Source organism: Lycorma delicatula, chromosome 9 (assembly GCF_047948215.1).
Source record: "Lycorma delicatula isolate Av1 chromosome 9, ASM4794821v1, whole genome shotgun sequence".
NCBI lineage: Eukaryota > Metazoa > Arthropoda > Insecta > Hemiptera > Fulgoridae > Lycorma > Lycorma delicatula.
The window spans coordinates 54,892,733-54,912,088 of NC_134463.1; the positions used below are offsets into that span (position 1 = coordinate 54,892,733).

Below are 19,356 nucleotides of genomic sequence, written 5' to 3' on the forward strand. Positions count from 1 at the left end.
TGATGAAATTATTTAACTATGAATTCTAACCTACTACATACATTTTTAAATAAATACTTTTTTCATAGTTTATTTTGTAACTCACTTTTTTTAAATTTATTTAAACACTAATCTTTTCAGTTTAATATGTAATAATTTTAATTATTATAAGTAAAGATTAAATAAAAGATAATTTGGTAATGAAATGTTACGAAATAAATAGGATACTGAATCAAATTATGCCAATTAAATTAATAACTTCATCCTTCACTCATTTTAATGGTCCTAGCTTAGGACATTAGTAGAAGGAAGGGCTGTAGATTAAAATGAAGAGAAATAAATATCAAAAGATTTATAAAGTTATGTAAAAATAAAATTTAATAATAATAATAATATATATAATAAGTAAATTAAGCGTTTTAAAATATATCATTGTTTTTAAATTTTAAGATAAAAAAAAAATATAAAAAAAAGCTTATAATGGAAAAATAAAAAAAAAGTTGCATAACTTTCCTGGGATCGCTAGAAGTCTAGTAAACTAGTTTAACTATGCAAACAGCCCTGTTGCTTCGAAACTAAACAAAATATTACTGAAAAATTTTAAACTTTAATTTTTTAAAAATGTGTTTTACTCTTACCCCTTTTGTGAGGGTTTGAGTTAGCTACCTAAAGGGGATTAAATTATCTGAAAAAATTTTATGGAGAAAAAAGATTATGGAATTAAAAAAGGAGAAAAAATATTTTTCTTTTAGTAAAATTTTGAAGTACGGGATCCTTGAGGTCCATTTCTCCCTGACTCCTTGACCGATTGTGGCCAAAATAAAAATGGCATCAATATCTTTACTATATATAGAAATCATTGTGCCAAATTTTATTCAAATCGGTCATCCAGTCTGGAGATATTAAAAAAATTAACAAGCTGATATACATACATCCTTCCGGAATTTTTCAATGTTAAGATTATGTATTTTTGGTTGGAGAGGATCATAAAAGTCAAGATCTGCCAAAACCCTGATTTATAAATTTTTAACCATCATTTTTTCCTTAAATGTATTCTATCCTATGCAAAATACGTAGCCAGAAAAAAAAAAGTTGATTTTTTTTTTGTTTTTTTGAAACGAATCATTACTTATGAAGAAAACTGAATCGTCTACAATAATAACAATTGAAAACGATCATGGTGCGAGCGTGATGGAACTGCACAAGCCACATCGAAAGCTGAGCCACATCAAAAACGGTCAGGCTGTCCATTCAGCGGGATTACAATTGTGAATTTAAGCCTCTTCCAAGGAACCAAACAATCATTTCAGATGTTTACTGTCAACAACTAATGAAAATGGAGGATGCAATCAATGAAAAACGGACTAGAACTGGGTAAGTGCAAAATAAATCGTGTTCCACCAAGACAATGCAAGGCCTCACACATTTTCGATAACTAGTGGAAAATTATTGAAGCTTGGTTGCGTCGAGATGTCTCATCACCCATAAAGCCTTGCACCAACAGATTACCGTTTTTTTTCCAAAATTTTCAAAACTTTTTGAATGATAAAACTTTCACTAATGATGACGACTCTAAACACACACTAGGTTCAGTTTTTTGCTGATAAGAACCAGAAGTTCTAACCCACCGGTTGGTCTAGTGGTGAACGCGTCTTCGCAAATCAGCTGAATTCGAAGTCGGGAGTTCCAACGTTCAAATCCTAATAAAGGCAGTTACTTTTATACGGATCTGAAGACGGATCGCGGATACCGGTGTTCTATGGTGGTTGGGTTTCAATTAATCACACATCTCAGAAATAATCGACCTGAGACTGTACAAGACTACACTTCACTTACACTCGTACGTATCATCCTCATTCATCCACTGAAGTAATACCTGACGGTGATTCCCAGAGCCTAAACAAGAAAAAAATGGATCAGAAGTTTTATGAGTGCGGAATTATGAAATTGCCAGAACAGAAGTTTTAGCTACGAACAGCCACTGCTCTCAGGTACATTTGGAAGATCCTTTTTTGAATAAAATAGAAGAGTAGAAATAAAAACATATAGATGAATAATCCAAGATTGATTTCAATATGGAAAATAAGTCATTTTACGGTAAAAATTTTATTTGGTTATTGTTGTATAAATGTAAAAATTCGCGTTTATAATTTTTTTTTGAAAAAAAAAAGAAAAAAGTGGTACCCGCTTACCAAAAAAGGTCTAAAATAAATTCCGTAGCAGCTTTTCTTCCACAGTACAAGTTTCAAGAACAGCCGATAATTTGAAATAAACAAAAGAGGTTATAGTAACGAAAATTATTTTTCAACAAGTGATATTTATTATGTACAGGGTGCCAACTTCAACAACAAATGGTTTCAGACTATTCTACTAAACAATTTTTCCGATATTGTCATTGTTTCTTTAATAAATAAAGGACCCTCGTACTTTGCTACTAAAGCGAAATTATAAACGTGTTAAAATTTAATTTTCATATTTCAATGTATTTAAAGTATTGCTAGCCTTTAATAGATTAAGAAATTTTAAATCTGTTAAAAATTAAAAAACACGACAGCCAAAAAAAATTGATTTCAACGCGGTGTCATGTCTCTAAATCGGTTCAGACGTTGAGCTGCTACAGTAGAACAAACATATATACACCCTAAATACATAATTTTAATTTTTTTTTAATACTTTTATTTATTATAATGGCATCAAAAATTAAAGTCATTAGGGAATTATCAATGTAATGTACTGTACCGGGAAAGTTGTAGTCTTGAACAAACTCAGGTCGACTACTCCTGATTGGTTAATTGAAACCCAACCACTAAAGAACACCGGTATCCACGATCTAGTATTGGAATCCGAATAAAAGTAACTATCTTTATTAGGATTTGAACCTGAGAACTTCGACTTCGAAATCAGCTGAATTACGACGACGAGTTTACCATTAAAAACCAACCCGATGAGTTTAATTATTTAGAATATTCTTATCCTCATGTTAAGACACTTCTAGAAAAGTAGACCAGTAAATATAGTTATGTGAAAGTTTAACAGAGATCAATTAAATAAATGTTTGACCAAAATTATTTTATATTATAATTTTGTATGGTAATATGAAACAAGAGAAATCATTTTCTATTTAATAAAATGACACGAAACGATGACAAAATTTATCTAACTACAACACGTAGAACTTTCGAATCCTAACTAAACAGTTGCAAACACACGCGCTAGTGCTTTTTATACATACCAACGCGCGCGTACGATCAAAATAATAGCTTCTAATATTACAACAGATTAGTTACATGTTAAAATACACTTTTTACAACTGGGAAAGGTTTCATACTGCTTATAGAATAATGAATTAACTTATACTGGTTTGAAAAAAAGATAAAAAAATGATAACATCCATTAATAAATTCACTCTAATCCATTTTAGATGTAATATTATTATTATAAATGTCTAAATAATAAATTATTTTTATATAAAAATTGTTAGAAGTTCCAGAAAATAGCAACAATTTTTAGTAACGTTACGAATTTTTTATAATTTGAAAATTAATATACTTAAATTAAAAAAAAAAAAAGAAATGTAACCGTTCTAATAAATGTTTATATATGTATAAACATATGTATGTATGTATATTTTGATATAGTTCCAACAATTTTATAAGATATTCAGTAAAATATTTATGTAAATGCAGTATCTGATAAACTACATTCAATGATTAAGAATATAAAAAAATTTAACCAAACATGTTTACAAATAATGAGATAAATCATTCCAATCGATCAGCAGTCGAGGTTAAAAGGTTAACAATATTTTAAATTCTGATTTAATATATCCCATTGTTATATTTAACACATAAAATTAACTTATGTGTTAAATATATGTTAATTCATTCATTCATTATTTTTAAATATTCATGGAATTCAATAAAATATGAAATATTTTTTATCTTTTTTTTTCCAGTAAATAAAAAAGAATAATTTGAAAAGTATAATCTGCGACATACGTAAAAATCAAATTACCTCAACAAAACATTTATCATAACTTATTCGTAAAATTATAAGGAGCATAAGTTTCGCAGAAAGTATTTCGACTATTTACAAATAACTGTAATAAATGCTGTTCTGTTCTGGCTTTCAGTGTATTAGTAATTACATTATCAACTTTTCCTTTATTTTTTACTGATTATTAATTTTGTTTTTTAACTCCTTAATACCTACTGATAACTATTTTAAAAATCAAAATGAGGTCGGGAATTTAATTTTATACTTTAATTGTGAACAATTTAACTTTAAATGTACATCAAAACATTTATCAAAATTCTTTCTTTGTAATTATTTTTTATTTTATATTTAAGGTGACATTAATCCTTTGGCAATTCAGACACAGATAAAGAGGATTTAATCATGATTTCTGCCGGAGGCTTAAAACAGATTCTAGTTGGTCATAAAACTATATTAAACTGAAAAAGCAAACAGTTCACTTTTTTTATTATATTTATCACAGCTATTTTTCAGAATATCTTGAATAAAAATGGTTTGAAAATTTTTGCGTCAATTATTCTTTACTAATATTAAAGGAAATATTATATTAGAACAATCAGGCAAAGTAAGATTTTACACAGCATAAATAATATTTAACACTTAATAAAATTTAATACTAAGGATAAACAAAAATGTTTAATAGTTTTATTTTAAAATGAAATTTTCCACCAACAATCAATGCTATTCAATCCTTTCATATTAATTATTTCATCTGTTGTTTGAAAACTTTTATCTCCTTTGAGAATATCAATTATTTTAATGGTGCAAATTATTTTATTTTTCCTTCTTAATCATTCATTAAAAATACATACAGTGGTTTTATTAGAAATTTATTTTCATCATTTAATAAAACCAATGTTGCATTTTTTATTTGAAATGGAACAATTATTCTTTACCTAACCATTTTTTATTTTATCCATCTGTTTGATCTTCTTTTCCAACTATCATCTTTTATTTTTGTATCAACTTCTCTCTTTACTGATATAGTAAAATAAAAAAAAATTAGTTTATTTTTCTCATCAGAATTATATTAATTTTGGTAATGTAATAAATAATTATAGTATGTCAGTTGCTAAGTATAGATTACAATTTAGTGTATTACATTATTGAGTTGGGAGGGGGGATCTCTATAAAAATGTTTTAATAAAAATAAATGAATCAAAAATACCATTTTTCATTATTTAAATTATAATAAAAGTACAAAAATATTTGCCAAAATTTTTATAATCAGTCTAGTAGAACCACAAAAAAATTTGTTTAAAAATAATTACTATTTTGAATTCAGTAAATAAATTAGACAATTTATATACAATATTCAAACACTGTAATGATTTATAAAACTTTGTACATGATTCTTATGAACCATACTGAATTTTTATGCAGTTAAGATAAATGCACATGAATTCTTTGGGGTAGAATAGAACACACCTTTTGAATACAAATCCATTGTAAATCCTTATGTAGAATTACAATGAGTTAGATATCTACACACTTGCCTTTTGATATATGAAATCTTTCAAACGTTAAATATTAATCTTTGATAGAACAAAAATGTTTACTTATGATATAATTTATAATATACTTTTAAATTTAAAATAAATTAAGTATTAAATTCATTTTAATGATCTTACATTTTTATTTTAAATATTTACTAAGGAATAATGTTATCCTGTAGTAACGAATGCAGTAGTAAAAGATTAATCTTTTCCTTAACACAATTTAGAAAGCATTATTGAAAATTATTTGAGCATATATTTATATACATTAAACGTAGATAATTTAAGTTTTTTTTTGGTTAATGCAATTTAAAAACTCACTAAAGACTACTAAGGTTATATGAAAGAAAATCTTTTAATTTTAACTAAATTGTTCAGCAAATTTTTCAAGTGGTTTGGTAATTTATTAAAAATGCCAAAAGAAATAATCAGGTCCTCGCCTCTAAACCGAAGTACAGTTCTTTTATCTGGTTTGATAAAGTTGAATATATATATTTTTTAAGAACAAGTCCACCATTCTTTTTAGCAAAACTTGCAAATTCATTGCAACTATAAGGTTTACAAATTTTTTTTATTTTCTAAATATCACTCTACATGATTCATCATATTTATGAATCACGTAGCTAAATAAAAATCTGATCATTTTTGTATCTTGAAAACTTATGTGATTTGAATGATATTTTCTACCATTCCTAGCATTGTCATTCTAACATTCACAGTAAATAGTTTTGGAGAATATAATTACATAAAAATGCATCAACTATGAATGTTAGAGTGACAATACTAGGAAGAGAGAAAATAACACTCAAATCAAATATGATAATCCTAGCGGAAATATAAAATACGTGAAAATTTTATTTTAATTTTTCTGAGGGTACCCCAAGAAATAATATTCTTATGATAATAAATATTTATTTATGATGTCAAGTTTTGTGTTTCATTAAAGTGCTTTAAAACAAAACAGTGTGGTTTTAATGTTCTTTATACATATTTCTGCCACAAATATCTTTATTTTATAATTCATCTTAAAATATCTAAATATAGAACAATAAAAAAAAAAAAACACCAACGCCTCATATTATCTTGGCAATCAATTTTCAATATTCTCCTAAAATATTATATTCAAAAATATTTAGCCCACTGGATTGGTCTAATGGTTAACTCATTGTTACAAATCAGTTGTTTAACAGCTGATTTTCAAAGTCAGATTCTGAAGTTCAAATCCTAGTAAAAGATAGTTGCTTATATATGGATTTGAATACTAAACAGCAGATAACAGTGTACTTTGGTGGTTGGGGTTTGATTAACCACGTGTCTTAGAATTGGTCGGCTTGAGTTTATACAAGATTACACTTCATTTACGTCATAGAAATCATCATCATTTCATTTGGCCATGGAGTTTATTGTTCACTAGTTAAACAGATTGCAAAGTACACATTAGGAAAATAAAGTTTTGAAAAAGAAACGGATTTATTCTCAACATTCTGGGTTTCCTTCCTATCGCCCATGTTATATTGTAATAATATACTATACTTTACAAATGTATAGGTATTTTCAAGAAATTCTTTCTAATTTCAAAATCTGTTTTATAAAATTTATTTTTTTTGGCAGAAAGAGCTTCTGTGTTGTTATTTATTTATTCTAATGAATATTCCAAAAATCCCATGCAGCTTTCTGCATGGGACCCATAGATAGCCACATCCCTTGTTCATGTGTGATACAAGTTTGTATAGACTCAGGCCAACCAAAGCTGATATGTGTGGTAATTGAAATTCAACTACCAAAGAACACCGGTATCCACGATTTAATATCAAATCTAATAAAAGCAACTACTTTTATTAGAATTCAAACCTAAGAACTTTCAACTTCGAAATCAGCTGATTCATGACAATGAGTTTTTCCACTAGACCACCTGATGTTGTATCATTATGCCTTTGAAATTTTCCTTAATTAAAACATCCATAGTAATTTTAGGAAATAAAAAATAACATTAATTAGTTTCTGATGAATTATTTTATTCACCTTCTTTTTTTTGGTTCTTTTTTCTGAGATGAGTATTTTTGAACGAATAATTTTTTATTTCTACTGTTTTATTATTGGAATTAAATTTATATTTTCTTAATTTTTTTTTTTGTTAATATTATTATTTACGTTTTATTTATTCATTTTTAATCTTTTATAATGCATTTTTTTTTTTTTAATTTTTATAGATATTAAATTTTAAAAGTTTTTTTCAGATTTAAAATTCTATAATTCTCAAGAAATTAACTACTGCAAAAACAATTTAATTTAATTATAAATTATATATATTCTGTTTTTTCTGCCTGGTTACTTTTTATTTTCTTAAAATCATTTTTTTTTACTTTAACAATTAAATTAACAGATAAAGTTTAACTTTTTTATAACGTTGACCTCTGTGATAAGGGGTAGCGTCTCTGCCTTTTATCCGAAAGGTTCTGAGTTCAAATCCAACATTAGGCTTACCATTTTTTACATAATATAAAATTCATTTCTTATAATAAAAAAGGAGAAGAATAAGAATAAACTGAGCAAGGCCTGTAGTTACCAAAGAAAGAATAAATAATTATTGTAAGATTAATTTTGAAGAAGCATGTAAGTTTGATTTTATGTTAATAAAGACAAAATAATAAATAATCTATGTCTTTAATATTTAGTTTATTACCTTCATTCCTCTACACTGATAAATCTACAGGAAAGTATTCAAAATAATTCTAATTTGATTATCATTTCAAGTCCAAATTAGCGTAGTTTCAACATTTTATTTTATTCTAGAAAATCAAGATAATCTATGAATATTTTTGTGAGAATATGATATCTTATGTTAATTTTTATTTATTTTTTATCACTCGCTATTCTCTAATGAGGATGTTGATCAATAAAGTCCACAGTAAAAATAAACAATACAATATGCATGTAAAAATACAATTCTGACAGAAAGTTTCAATTTACAATGTAGCAGGATGAAGAAAACATAATAAGGATACCAGAATAATAAACAACATACAATTACAACAGACTACTACCAGTAAGTAAAGCATGAAGATTAACAAGTGTAAAAGTGAAGTAACACTGAGGAGGTGCTAACAATTTCCAACCTACAACATCCTCATTGTCACCAATATAAACGGGCAGACTGCCACATGTCTATTCCAACAGTAATGGTCGTCAACGTCAATTTTTATCAGCTAACAACATAGAATGATGTAGTGACCTGCTTATTCTTCTAGCCAACATTATTAATACTTTAAATACATATATATGAAACTTAACTTACTTCCTTGAATTTATTAAATTTAATATTCATATCACATCTAGTTTCCTTTAAATAAATCTATATATTACATAATTTTAATACATTTTACTTTCACTATTTATTCGGTAAATTGAGTTACATGTCACGTATTAATAAAAATATCAAATAATTCATTTTATCAAAGTGATTCACACCTTAATATGCAAAATAATATTTTTTTTCTGCAATAAATTATTAACATGAAAACAATATAAGAGTAGTTTTAAATTTTTTAAAAACTTTTCCTTATACCTTCACGATTCAATGCACTTATTTACAGAAAAAAATGGCCATTTACTTATTAAACACAAAAAATCTCACCCTTATTTTAACCAGCAAAAAACATTTTATAATCCACAAATAAATCATAAGACAATGTTATGGAAATTGTCTTAAATTTATGTACACCTTAAGATTTAACTTTATCCTTAGTGTGATGCAGTTGAAAATTACTTTATTTCTTCAAATTACATTTATTTTCTTGTACAAAAAATTAATTAAAGAAACGAAAAAAAAAAAGAAAAAAAAATTAAAGAAACGATTGGATTTATATGATATTAACAAGGTGTGTGTGTGTGTGTGTGTGTGTGTGTGTGTGCGTGTGTGTGTGTGTGATAGTTACCTATAATTACAACAGATGGTAGCACTATTAAATAACTGATATGACAGTTGATCAACCTTGAAATGACTCCTGTTACGGTTTCATGACATTTCACTGATTAGTTTATTTGTTACAATCATTTGAAGTAATTGACTTTTTGATTTTTCTTTAAATGTAAAATCTTATACCAAACAGAAATTAAATATTTGTTTTTTAAGATGCTAACAGCTCAAGAAATTATCACAGATAATAATGTTTTTTTAATAATTCAAAACCAACCATTTACTTTTATACAGTGAATTCATACATCAAACAAGGACATAAACTGGATGTTAAGTGAGATTTAAAAAAAAAATCATTAGCCCACCAGTTAACTTGTCATCGCAAATCAGTTTAACAGCTGATTCTTGAAGTCAAAGGTTCTGAGGTTCAGACCCTAGTAAAAGTTAACTAACATTTACTACAACTGTTTTTTACAGATATGAAAACTAGACAGTGGATACCGATGTACTGTGGGGTTGGGGTTCAATTAACCTCTCCTCTCAGGAATAGTCAGCCTGAGTCTGTACAAAACTTACATGTCATACATATCACCCTCATCTCATTGGCCTTGAGGGGGTTACCAGTTCACTAGTTAAACAGATATTTGTTCACTAGTTGAACAGATTGCAACATATGCATCAGGAAAACAAAAAAAAAAACTATGAAATTATTTTAGAATTTAAAATAAATATGTGTAATATTGATAACATTGTGAACATCTCTAACATAAGTTTGCAAATGAAAAAACTATCAGCAAGGCAGGTATCACATTTGCTCACATTCAATAAAACACACAATTCTGAAACCACTGTTTAAACATATTCTAGATCAATTTCTATTGAACTGTGATGGTCAATAAAAAATGGATTCATCACTGTACATCAAATATGAAACAATAGGTAGAAGTTGCCAGAAGTAATCCAAAGAAGGCAAAAGTAAATGCAACAATGTGAAAAGTTATGGCAACAGTTTTTGGGTTACACAAGGTGTTAATCTAGAAGAAAAATTCCATAGAAGCATACAGTGCTGCGAGTCAACATAAAATCAAGCAAAACAACAAATTTGAAAAAGAAGCTGTACCTTTTCATCTTGACAATGCACTAGCTAATATAGCAACAAGTGCATAAACAAAATTAATCAATTAAGTTATGCGACAAATTGATTTTCGCATTCTCCAAATTTAGTATAATTTGGCTTTTTGCTGTTTATTACTACAAAAAAAAATATTAAAAATGACTTGCTAGGAAGAGAAATTCATAAAAAAATAAAAGTAATTGTTGAAACAAACTCACATTTTGAATGTTCAATCATGTTACCTTTTTTACAATATTAAAAAAATACAAGAGCTAAAAGGAGACTACGTAAAAAAAATAAAAATAACAAAAATTTCAAAAAACATTTTGAAATGTGCAAATTTTACGATTTACACAGATTGCCAATAATAAATGGCCAAACTCTACTGGATACAATGCCCCTACAAATAGATAAATGCATGCTTTTTGAAGATAATAGCTGTAGTAGTTATTTTTATTAAAGCAGCCAAATATTTTTCATAGATTCATCACGCCACTACCATAAATATTTTCTTTTAAAATAATTTCTTTATCATTATAAAAAAATATATGCTTAAATTTTGTTTAGCAAGAAACTAAGAGATGTCTAATTTTTGTTATTAAATGACTATGAAGATTGTTAGATTTAAGATAGATTGATAAAACAAAAACATAAGAAATGAATTTTTTAATAAAAAAAAAGCAAGATCAAAAACGAAAATTAGATTTCAAAGGTGGTGCTAGACTGGAATTAAAAAAGATCTTAATATTGGGGAAAATAAGGTTTCAAAATGGAATTTACAGTTTACATAAGTGAGAAGGAGATCTAAGAGAATGCAATGGAAAATTGCAGGATAGGTGGCAACAGAAAGAATTAATTTATCTATTAATTTCATTCTTCTTCTTCCACGCTTCCTTTCTCCTTCTACTGACCTTTTCAATGCTGTTGTCAAGATTCCACTTCCTCTAACCGGAACCTCCGATACATTCCTTTTTCACATGCATTAATCAGTTTCCATTTTTTTTTTGTGTACTTCCTGCATAACTGCCCTTTTGTCTTTAATTCTGTTAATTACTCCTCATTTGTCATTTTATCTGTCCATCTTTCTATTTCCATATTCACATCTCAAAAGCCTCAATCCACTCCCTTCTCCCCTTCCACAAAACAGGACACTTCCATACATAGCATTTCACTAAACTCTTCCTTAAACTCCAGACATTTACTACATAATAACTTCTCCTCTTACTGACAGCCTCCTTTGTCATTGCTTTTCTTCTTTTTATTTCCATTGCACACTTCCAATTTTCTGTCACCATAGCCCCCAAAAATCTGGAACTTTAAAAAGGTTTTCTATTCTTCCGTCTCTTAACCTTACCACTAAATGAAACTTGTTGTTTATTTCCATTACTTTAGTTTTCCTATTTATTTTCATCGCATACTCTTTCATTTCTTCCTCCAGGACTATTAACAATGTTTGAAGCAGTTGTGTACCATCTGCTAGAATTACCATTTCATCTGCAAACCTTATACATATTACTTTTTTTTTTATACATATAAAATATGTCTATTTTATATATATATATATATATATATATATATATATATATATATATATAAAATGGTATTTTATATACCATTTTATATATATATACCATATATATATTTTATCATTTATATACCATTTTATATATATACCATATATAATATGGTATGCTCATATATATATATATATATATATATATATATATATATATGAGCATAATATTCATATAAATATAAAATTTTAACATACATACCGAAGCAAGTGTCAGATCCTTGATTCTGGGCCTGGTAATTCATTAGGATTTAAAATAACATGTTGCATTTCAACTACACAGTGATCATGACTATCACCTCTATCTGAAACACTATTTGATTCTACACTAGTCAGATCTGGAGTATCTGTAGTTGTTGATACTGGAAATTTATGCAAATCTGAAATAGGGAAAAAAATTACAGTAAATTAAAATAAAATATTAAGTCATTCAATGTCTAAATCATATTAAACAACATCAGCAACTAACTTATAAAAAGTCTATAAGTTATTCCTTAAACTCTCATTCATGTAAGAATATATTACAGCTATTTATCTTCTAGTTATCAAAATACAGTTTCTTTGACAGAGGACTGTGTCAATAGAAAATAATCAGACTGAACCATAGAAATTTTACCACTAACAAGAATGGGAGAAAGAGGGTGTACTTTTTTATTTTTATTAATATAGCCCTGAATTTATTCAATAATTTCAGCTACTTTTCTGCAACCCTATACAGAAGCAAGAGGACAAAGGCATTAGCAAAGATCTTAAGAATTCCATCAATGAAGTTGCTCTATTACTTATCGAATACCAAGAAAAGATAGCCGACCCTAATTAAAAGAAAGTAGCTGCAATAGGTGACACCTAAAGGAATACATTCAGACAATAAAAAAAGCTGACAACAAAAATGTTACACTTTGCTGCCACTTGTTATTTATTATTATACAGAAGATAAAAAAGTATAAAAAATTCAAAAAATCAGTATCTTTTTACTTTTTTTCTACTCCCCCAGTTTCACTTCCAAAGAAAGTCTTTTGATTTCTCTACATTTACTATATTAAATGGAAGAAACTGAAAAAAATTTCACTGAAAGTTACAACCAATAAATAATTACCTAAGATTTCTTCTGTTTTGGGGTGAAGGTGAATTATGATAAAAATTTTACTGTAATATTATTATTAAAATTTTGAAAAAAAAACAGTTTTAAAAGTTAAATAAATTAAAAAAAGTTTTAAAATTCTAAAACTCAATATTTTTAAACTTTGATCAGATCTTCCACCTCTAATATTGCCTCCAAAATAATTTTTTTGGCCACTTGCACTACTGCTATGCTTAAGAAGACGTAAAACAAATCAGTTAAAAAATATGCAATAAAGAGAGCTTTTTGAAATTTTGGAGAAGGGGGAGAATTTGAAGGCAAATTATTATTTTTTTAAATAGTAAGATAACCATCTACACAGTTTAATATAAAGAGGGCTTATGTTTGCAAAATTTTGAGAAAATTGACCCCAAAAAACTATCTACCCTGATCTGTGAAGATACGGAACCCAAACGTTTACCATAAAATTCCCTATATATGTCAATCTGCCAAATATTTTCAAATTCAGTTTATCCAATCAATAGTTATTAAGCTTCAAACCCACCAATACACATACATACATGTTATTGTTTTCGCATGTACATATATAAGTACACACACTATCGCCCACTTTTTTTTTTGTTTCTTGGGTCCCTGGGTTATGAAATATTGAGAAAGCAAAAAACCCCATCCCCAATTTTTGACTCGTAACTATACTTTTCTTTTTGCAGTATAGCTTTAGAGCTATGATACCAGGAAAGTAAAAGAAGAAGAGGGGATGATTAATTGACACTGAAACTTCAAGCTTTCCAGTTCACTGGAAATAAATTCCCTTCTTCACTGAAATAAATGTACTGCTGCATAATAGTATATATAATTTCTTTTAGGGAAAAAACTCTGAAGGACTGAAATTCTCTAAACGCATCACAGCCATAAGAAAACCTGGGAAAGGTTGTATAAAGTAACAAATTAATTTACCCCTTCTTTAATAACACATTGTATACATTTATTAAAAATTTTATATCAGAACAAAAAAATGTGGTACTTCTTAATTATAATAATTATGTTTATGATTAATTAATAGATTAATCTGTATTGCAGGAACAAAACCTATTAAATAAAAACAAAAACATTTTAATTAAAATAATAAAAATGATCAAAGGTAAATTTTGTTTTATACAAAGAATAAAGATTATACAAGATTTGCAGTTAACTTCTCAGTTAAATTCTCATTACATTACACTGGCTTATTTTTTCAGTTACTATTCTGGTACAAGCAAATGAATGATTTTATAGATTACATATTAACCATTCTTTACAGGAAAGAATAATTAGTTTTATTGATTTTTCTTTAATTTCTTTAATATTTTATTCCAGGTAGTATAAAATCACAGATTATTATTCTTTTAATACCAGTTTAACTTTTAAAAATGTACAAAATAAATATTTTTATCAATTATTATCATGTTATCTTTTGTATCACTTAAAAAAAATATGATAAACTTAAAGTATAAAAAGCTTAAAGAAAAAAAAATTTGTTTTTAGATTTATGAATGACATACACTCAAATTACATGGAAATTGTTCTCTAATCTTTCAGAGCTAACGAGCAACATCTTCAGTGAAGTTACTTGTAATACAGTTGTTATTTGCATCTGTCTTCAACAGTTCACAAAATTCTTTTCTTAATATGTATATAAGTATGTAATTGCATAAAGTATGAAAGGCTAACTCTAAACTAAAGAGCATTTCATTGTAAAAAAATTTATTCTGAAAACTTTATAAATATCTTTTATTTCTCTTAAACTTCATTCCTTATACTATTTCTCTATATAATCGCCACATGAATTAAGACATTTATCATACTGATAGACCAGCTTCAATGTACCCTCGTCATATTCTTCTAATGCCAGTCCATTAAGCCACTGATTAACAGCATTTTTAAGTTCATTGTCACCCGCGAATTACGAACCACTCAAAAATTCTTTTAATTTTCCAAACAAATCGTAATCAGAAGGAGCTAAGTAGGGACTAAATGGTAAGTGATCGTAAATTTCCCATCCAAATGTTCTTAGTAAAGCAATTGTCAGATCCACAACATGTGGACATGCATTATCGTGCAGCAGAACAACGCCACTGGTCAACTGCCCATATTTTCGATTCTGAATGAAGCACTGTAACATACAAACAGTTTTTCAGTAGGCTTCTGCATTTATAGTCATTCCACACTGATCCCCAAAGACTGTGGCCATCAGTTTGCGTCCAAATGGCTATGGCTTGACCTTTGTTGGTTTGGTTACTGATTGAGAGGTGAAGAAGGTATTCATTTGACTGCCATTTCTCTAGCATGTAATACGAAATCCATGTTTCATTGCTGGTAACAATTGAATGAAGGAACTCAACAAAAATTCTTTTCTTTTTCTTTTTTTTCTTTGAAGCGCATCAAAAATTCCAAAACAGATTCCATTCGGATTTTTTTGTGACATTCCGTTAAGACATACAGCATTCAACATGTACAAACCTTTCTGAAGCCTAAATGGTCATGAACAATGTGACCAATAACAGCTCTTGAAACATCAGAAAAACAAACGGCCAGGTCGGAAGTTGATGAGTTATGATCTTTTCTGATTTCATCATAGATAAGATTCAACAAGTCCTCGGTGTTTATCACCAGCCTCCCTGAATGTTCTTCATCATATTCATTAATTCTGTTATTTTAAACCTTTCACACCATTTTCAGACGTTTCTTTCATTCATTACATTACCACCATACACAGTAACCAACTGCCTGCGAATTTCAGCCGGCTTAAAGTTTTGATGGTTTAAAAAACATATGACAGTTGGCGGCAACATCAATTTTTCTATTCATTTTATAACATAATAACTCACACGTAATCAAAGATACTATAATGCGACAACTTACAGACAACAGTGTAATGTGTACATCACATTTTTTTTTTTTTGTTTAGCCTCTGGAAATCACTGTTAAGTAATACTTCAGAGGATGATATGTATGAGTGTAAGTGAACGAGTCTTGTACAGTCTCAGGTCGGCCATTTCTGAGATGTGTGGTTAATTTGAAACCCAACCAACAAAGAACATCGGTATCCACAATTTAGTTTTCAAATCCGTATAATAGTAATTGCCTTTAGTAGGATTTGAATGTTGATACTCTCGACTTCAAAATCAACTGATTTTCGAAGATGCGTTTTCACCACTAGACCAACCCGGTGGGTTAGAGTGTACATTACTAGCGTGGCCATGAATGACACATTTTCACTAACCTGAAGGAGAGAAATTTCCCAGCGGTCTTTACTTTGTCACTAATAGCTATTTGAACAATAATACCACTAAAGTGGGTTCGCTAATTAGGTTTGAAAAGTCCTTTGGAAGAACAATTTTGAAGTTTAATCATATTTCATCATTGTTCAAAAATAAATAAAGTATCTTAATCACACACTCCTGGTAAAGACTGTTTAAAAACTTATAAATTGTAATATTTATATAGAAATAAATAACACCAAAAACAAAGTAATCTTAAAAGTAAGTTGAATACAAACTAAGTTAATAGCAAACAAAGAAAAATCATAGTAACTCAAAAAGCTGTTCTATAAACAACAGAATTATCACTCATGAATTGTTAAAAAAGTCTAAATTAATATTGTATCATTTTCATTCAAATTAGCTGTATGGCAATGCTAATGATAATGGGATCAAATTAGTCTGTAATTTATTAAAAATCATACTTATGTTTTATGATTCTAAGAAATAATTAATTTTCTTATTCTTGCTTCCAATGTATACAGCCAAAAAAGCACACAATGATTACAATGATATCAGACTAATCCTTAAATTTTATTAACAGATTAATTCACATTAATAATAGAAAATTACAATTAAAAAATTGCCAGAAAAGCATTCTACATTAGAAAAGAAAACAAGAATATAACGCTTAAAGTTAAACTCAAACATTGAAATTAGTTGAATCATTATGATGAAGCAGTGATTTTAATACCCAATATCAAATCAAGTATTATCTAACTTCATACAACTATTATCTTTAGTAAATATTATCAATCAATTATTATCTTTAGTAAATGATTATGAAGCTGAACGAGATAAGATTTGTTTTCGTTAATATAAAATGTATTCAGATAAAAAAAAACCATTACAGGAGACAACCAAAAACAAAAAAAAATGTTTATTTCTGAAAACAATTAATTACATAACTGACAATGTAAGTTCAATATATAATAAAAATAATTTCTAAATAGATAAATTATAATAATTAATTAAGAATATAATATTTGTATAAAGATATCTCTCTAATAAGGTACAGACAATTTACTCCTAATGTAGAACAGAACAGGTTTGAACACTTAAAATCTATACATCCTGACAAATCAAAATATTTATCCAAACAAGAGGGCAACACTAATTTAGTTTACACTGTGTTAGAGAGAGCCCAATAGAAACTGGAACAATCACTTTTACTGAGTGTGAGTGTGACAAACTGAAGTGTTTATCTAGACAAGGATGCTGCTGTTATTCTGTTGACAGTGTAAACAGTGTACTAGACAGAGATAGTCTTATAAAGACTGGTGAACTCATTGTTACATACAGTAATTATATTACGCTGTAACTGTTATTACTCACCACAAGCTGCCAAAATTATTGTAATAAATAAAACATTTATTGGTCATGTTAAGCCGATGATTAGTATAATATAGTCAGATGTTGTTTTTTTATTTAGTTCAGTAATGATTAATAGATTGCAATTACCTATTACTACATTGTAATAGGTAATGTTACAAGCTAAATGTAACAGGATGATTTATAATAACATAAAAGTGTTTACATTAAAAAAAAAAACAGTAATAATAATAAATCAAATTATTTGTACAGTGGGATGCCAATTTTCTGAATGTACACTATCTGGACCACTTACATCCAACACTAAGCAATTAAAAAAAATAAATGCACTATTTAAAAAATCTAAAATACTATTCTAATAAAGCTCAACTTCAACAGGAAATGTACTTTTATCAATCTTTTTTTTTTACTGGATTTTTAATTGGCTTTTCTGTAATTTGTATAGTAAAAAATATACACAAATTTAGGCCTGTGTTAAAATAATTACAAAATTAACTTCTGAAAATGTTGATGGATAAATTTTTTTTCTCCTGCTTCCCACAGCTGGATACGCATTAAAGCATCACACAGCTTCGGCAATGGATAAATATTAATTGATCAAATACGAACTATGATGTAATGACTTGCATCAGCGGCCACCACACAAAAAAGTTCATGATTGTTTATTAATATGAAAAGGTTAGAAAGACAAAAAGAATATGATTCTAACAGACTCTTTATTTAAAAAATTACATGATCTTGCAGCTCATAAAGATCAACAATAAAGTTCAAATTACAGATTTTTTAAGAAAATTAATACTGTTTTTAAAGATATATTTTGATTATTGACTTTCACTAAATTTTATTTTTATTAAATGAAATTTTTTTTGTAATTTTCAAGAAATAATATTTTTTTTTTATAAAACAGTAAAATTTTAATTTCGTTCAGATGATTTTTGTAAATTCTAATTCCTCTATTAGCAAATTTCTATTCAGTGGATTTTTTGCGATGAATTACTGTATCCTTTTTTATTACATTGTATATGTGATCCAAGTAGCTTTTTAATTTTACATAAATATGTTTATTTTTTATATTTTCAATTTTTTATTAAGTGATAGATTAAAAATTAGAATGATATCCAGTTTATATGATAAACCATTTTTAATTTTTCAATAATCTGGATTCAGCCTTGCAAAATTCAGTCCCGATAATCAGCATTCCACTGTAATAAACTAATATGTAGTGTTTCTAAAAATACACAAATAGTGAATAATAAATTTTTGAATTGGAAATGATGGAATATTATTGAAAGATATGACAGAACAGATTTTTTAGTGGCCAATTTACTACAACTAAATATTTTATTAATGTTGTCAGATTCATACAAACAAGTTTAGTTCATCTAACTGCCAGTATTCTTCTTAGCTTTGCCATCTAGCAACACAACAAACTTACCAATATAACAATGTTATTTTATTGTAAATGTAACTGAAAATCTTATTTTGAAAATGTACAGCAGATACAAATAATACATATAAGATTATATAAATT

The 19,356-nt window shown here is 27.4% G+C and overlaps 1 protein-coding gene across 3 annotated transcripts in view; it reads right to left on the reverse strand.

The window, feature by feature from the left end:
• Positions 1-19,356, reverse strand: part of LOC142330468 (G protein-activated inward rectifier potassium channel 3-like) — a 119,931-nt gene that overhangs the window by 4,434 nt on the left and 96,141 nt on the right. For 2 of the 3 annotated variants that reach the window (XM_075375713.1, XM_075375712.1), the window contains exon 7: positions 12,316-12,493. In XM_075375713.1, coding sequence (XP_075231828.1) covers positions 12,327-12,493 — 167 coding nt within the window. In that variant the 3' untranslated portion in view covers positions 12,316-12,326. Of the gene's footprint in view, positions 1-12,315; positions 12,494-19,356 lie in introns of those variants that run through there. The other variant, XR_012757773.1, reaches the window with a different exon arrangement.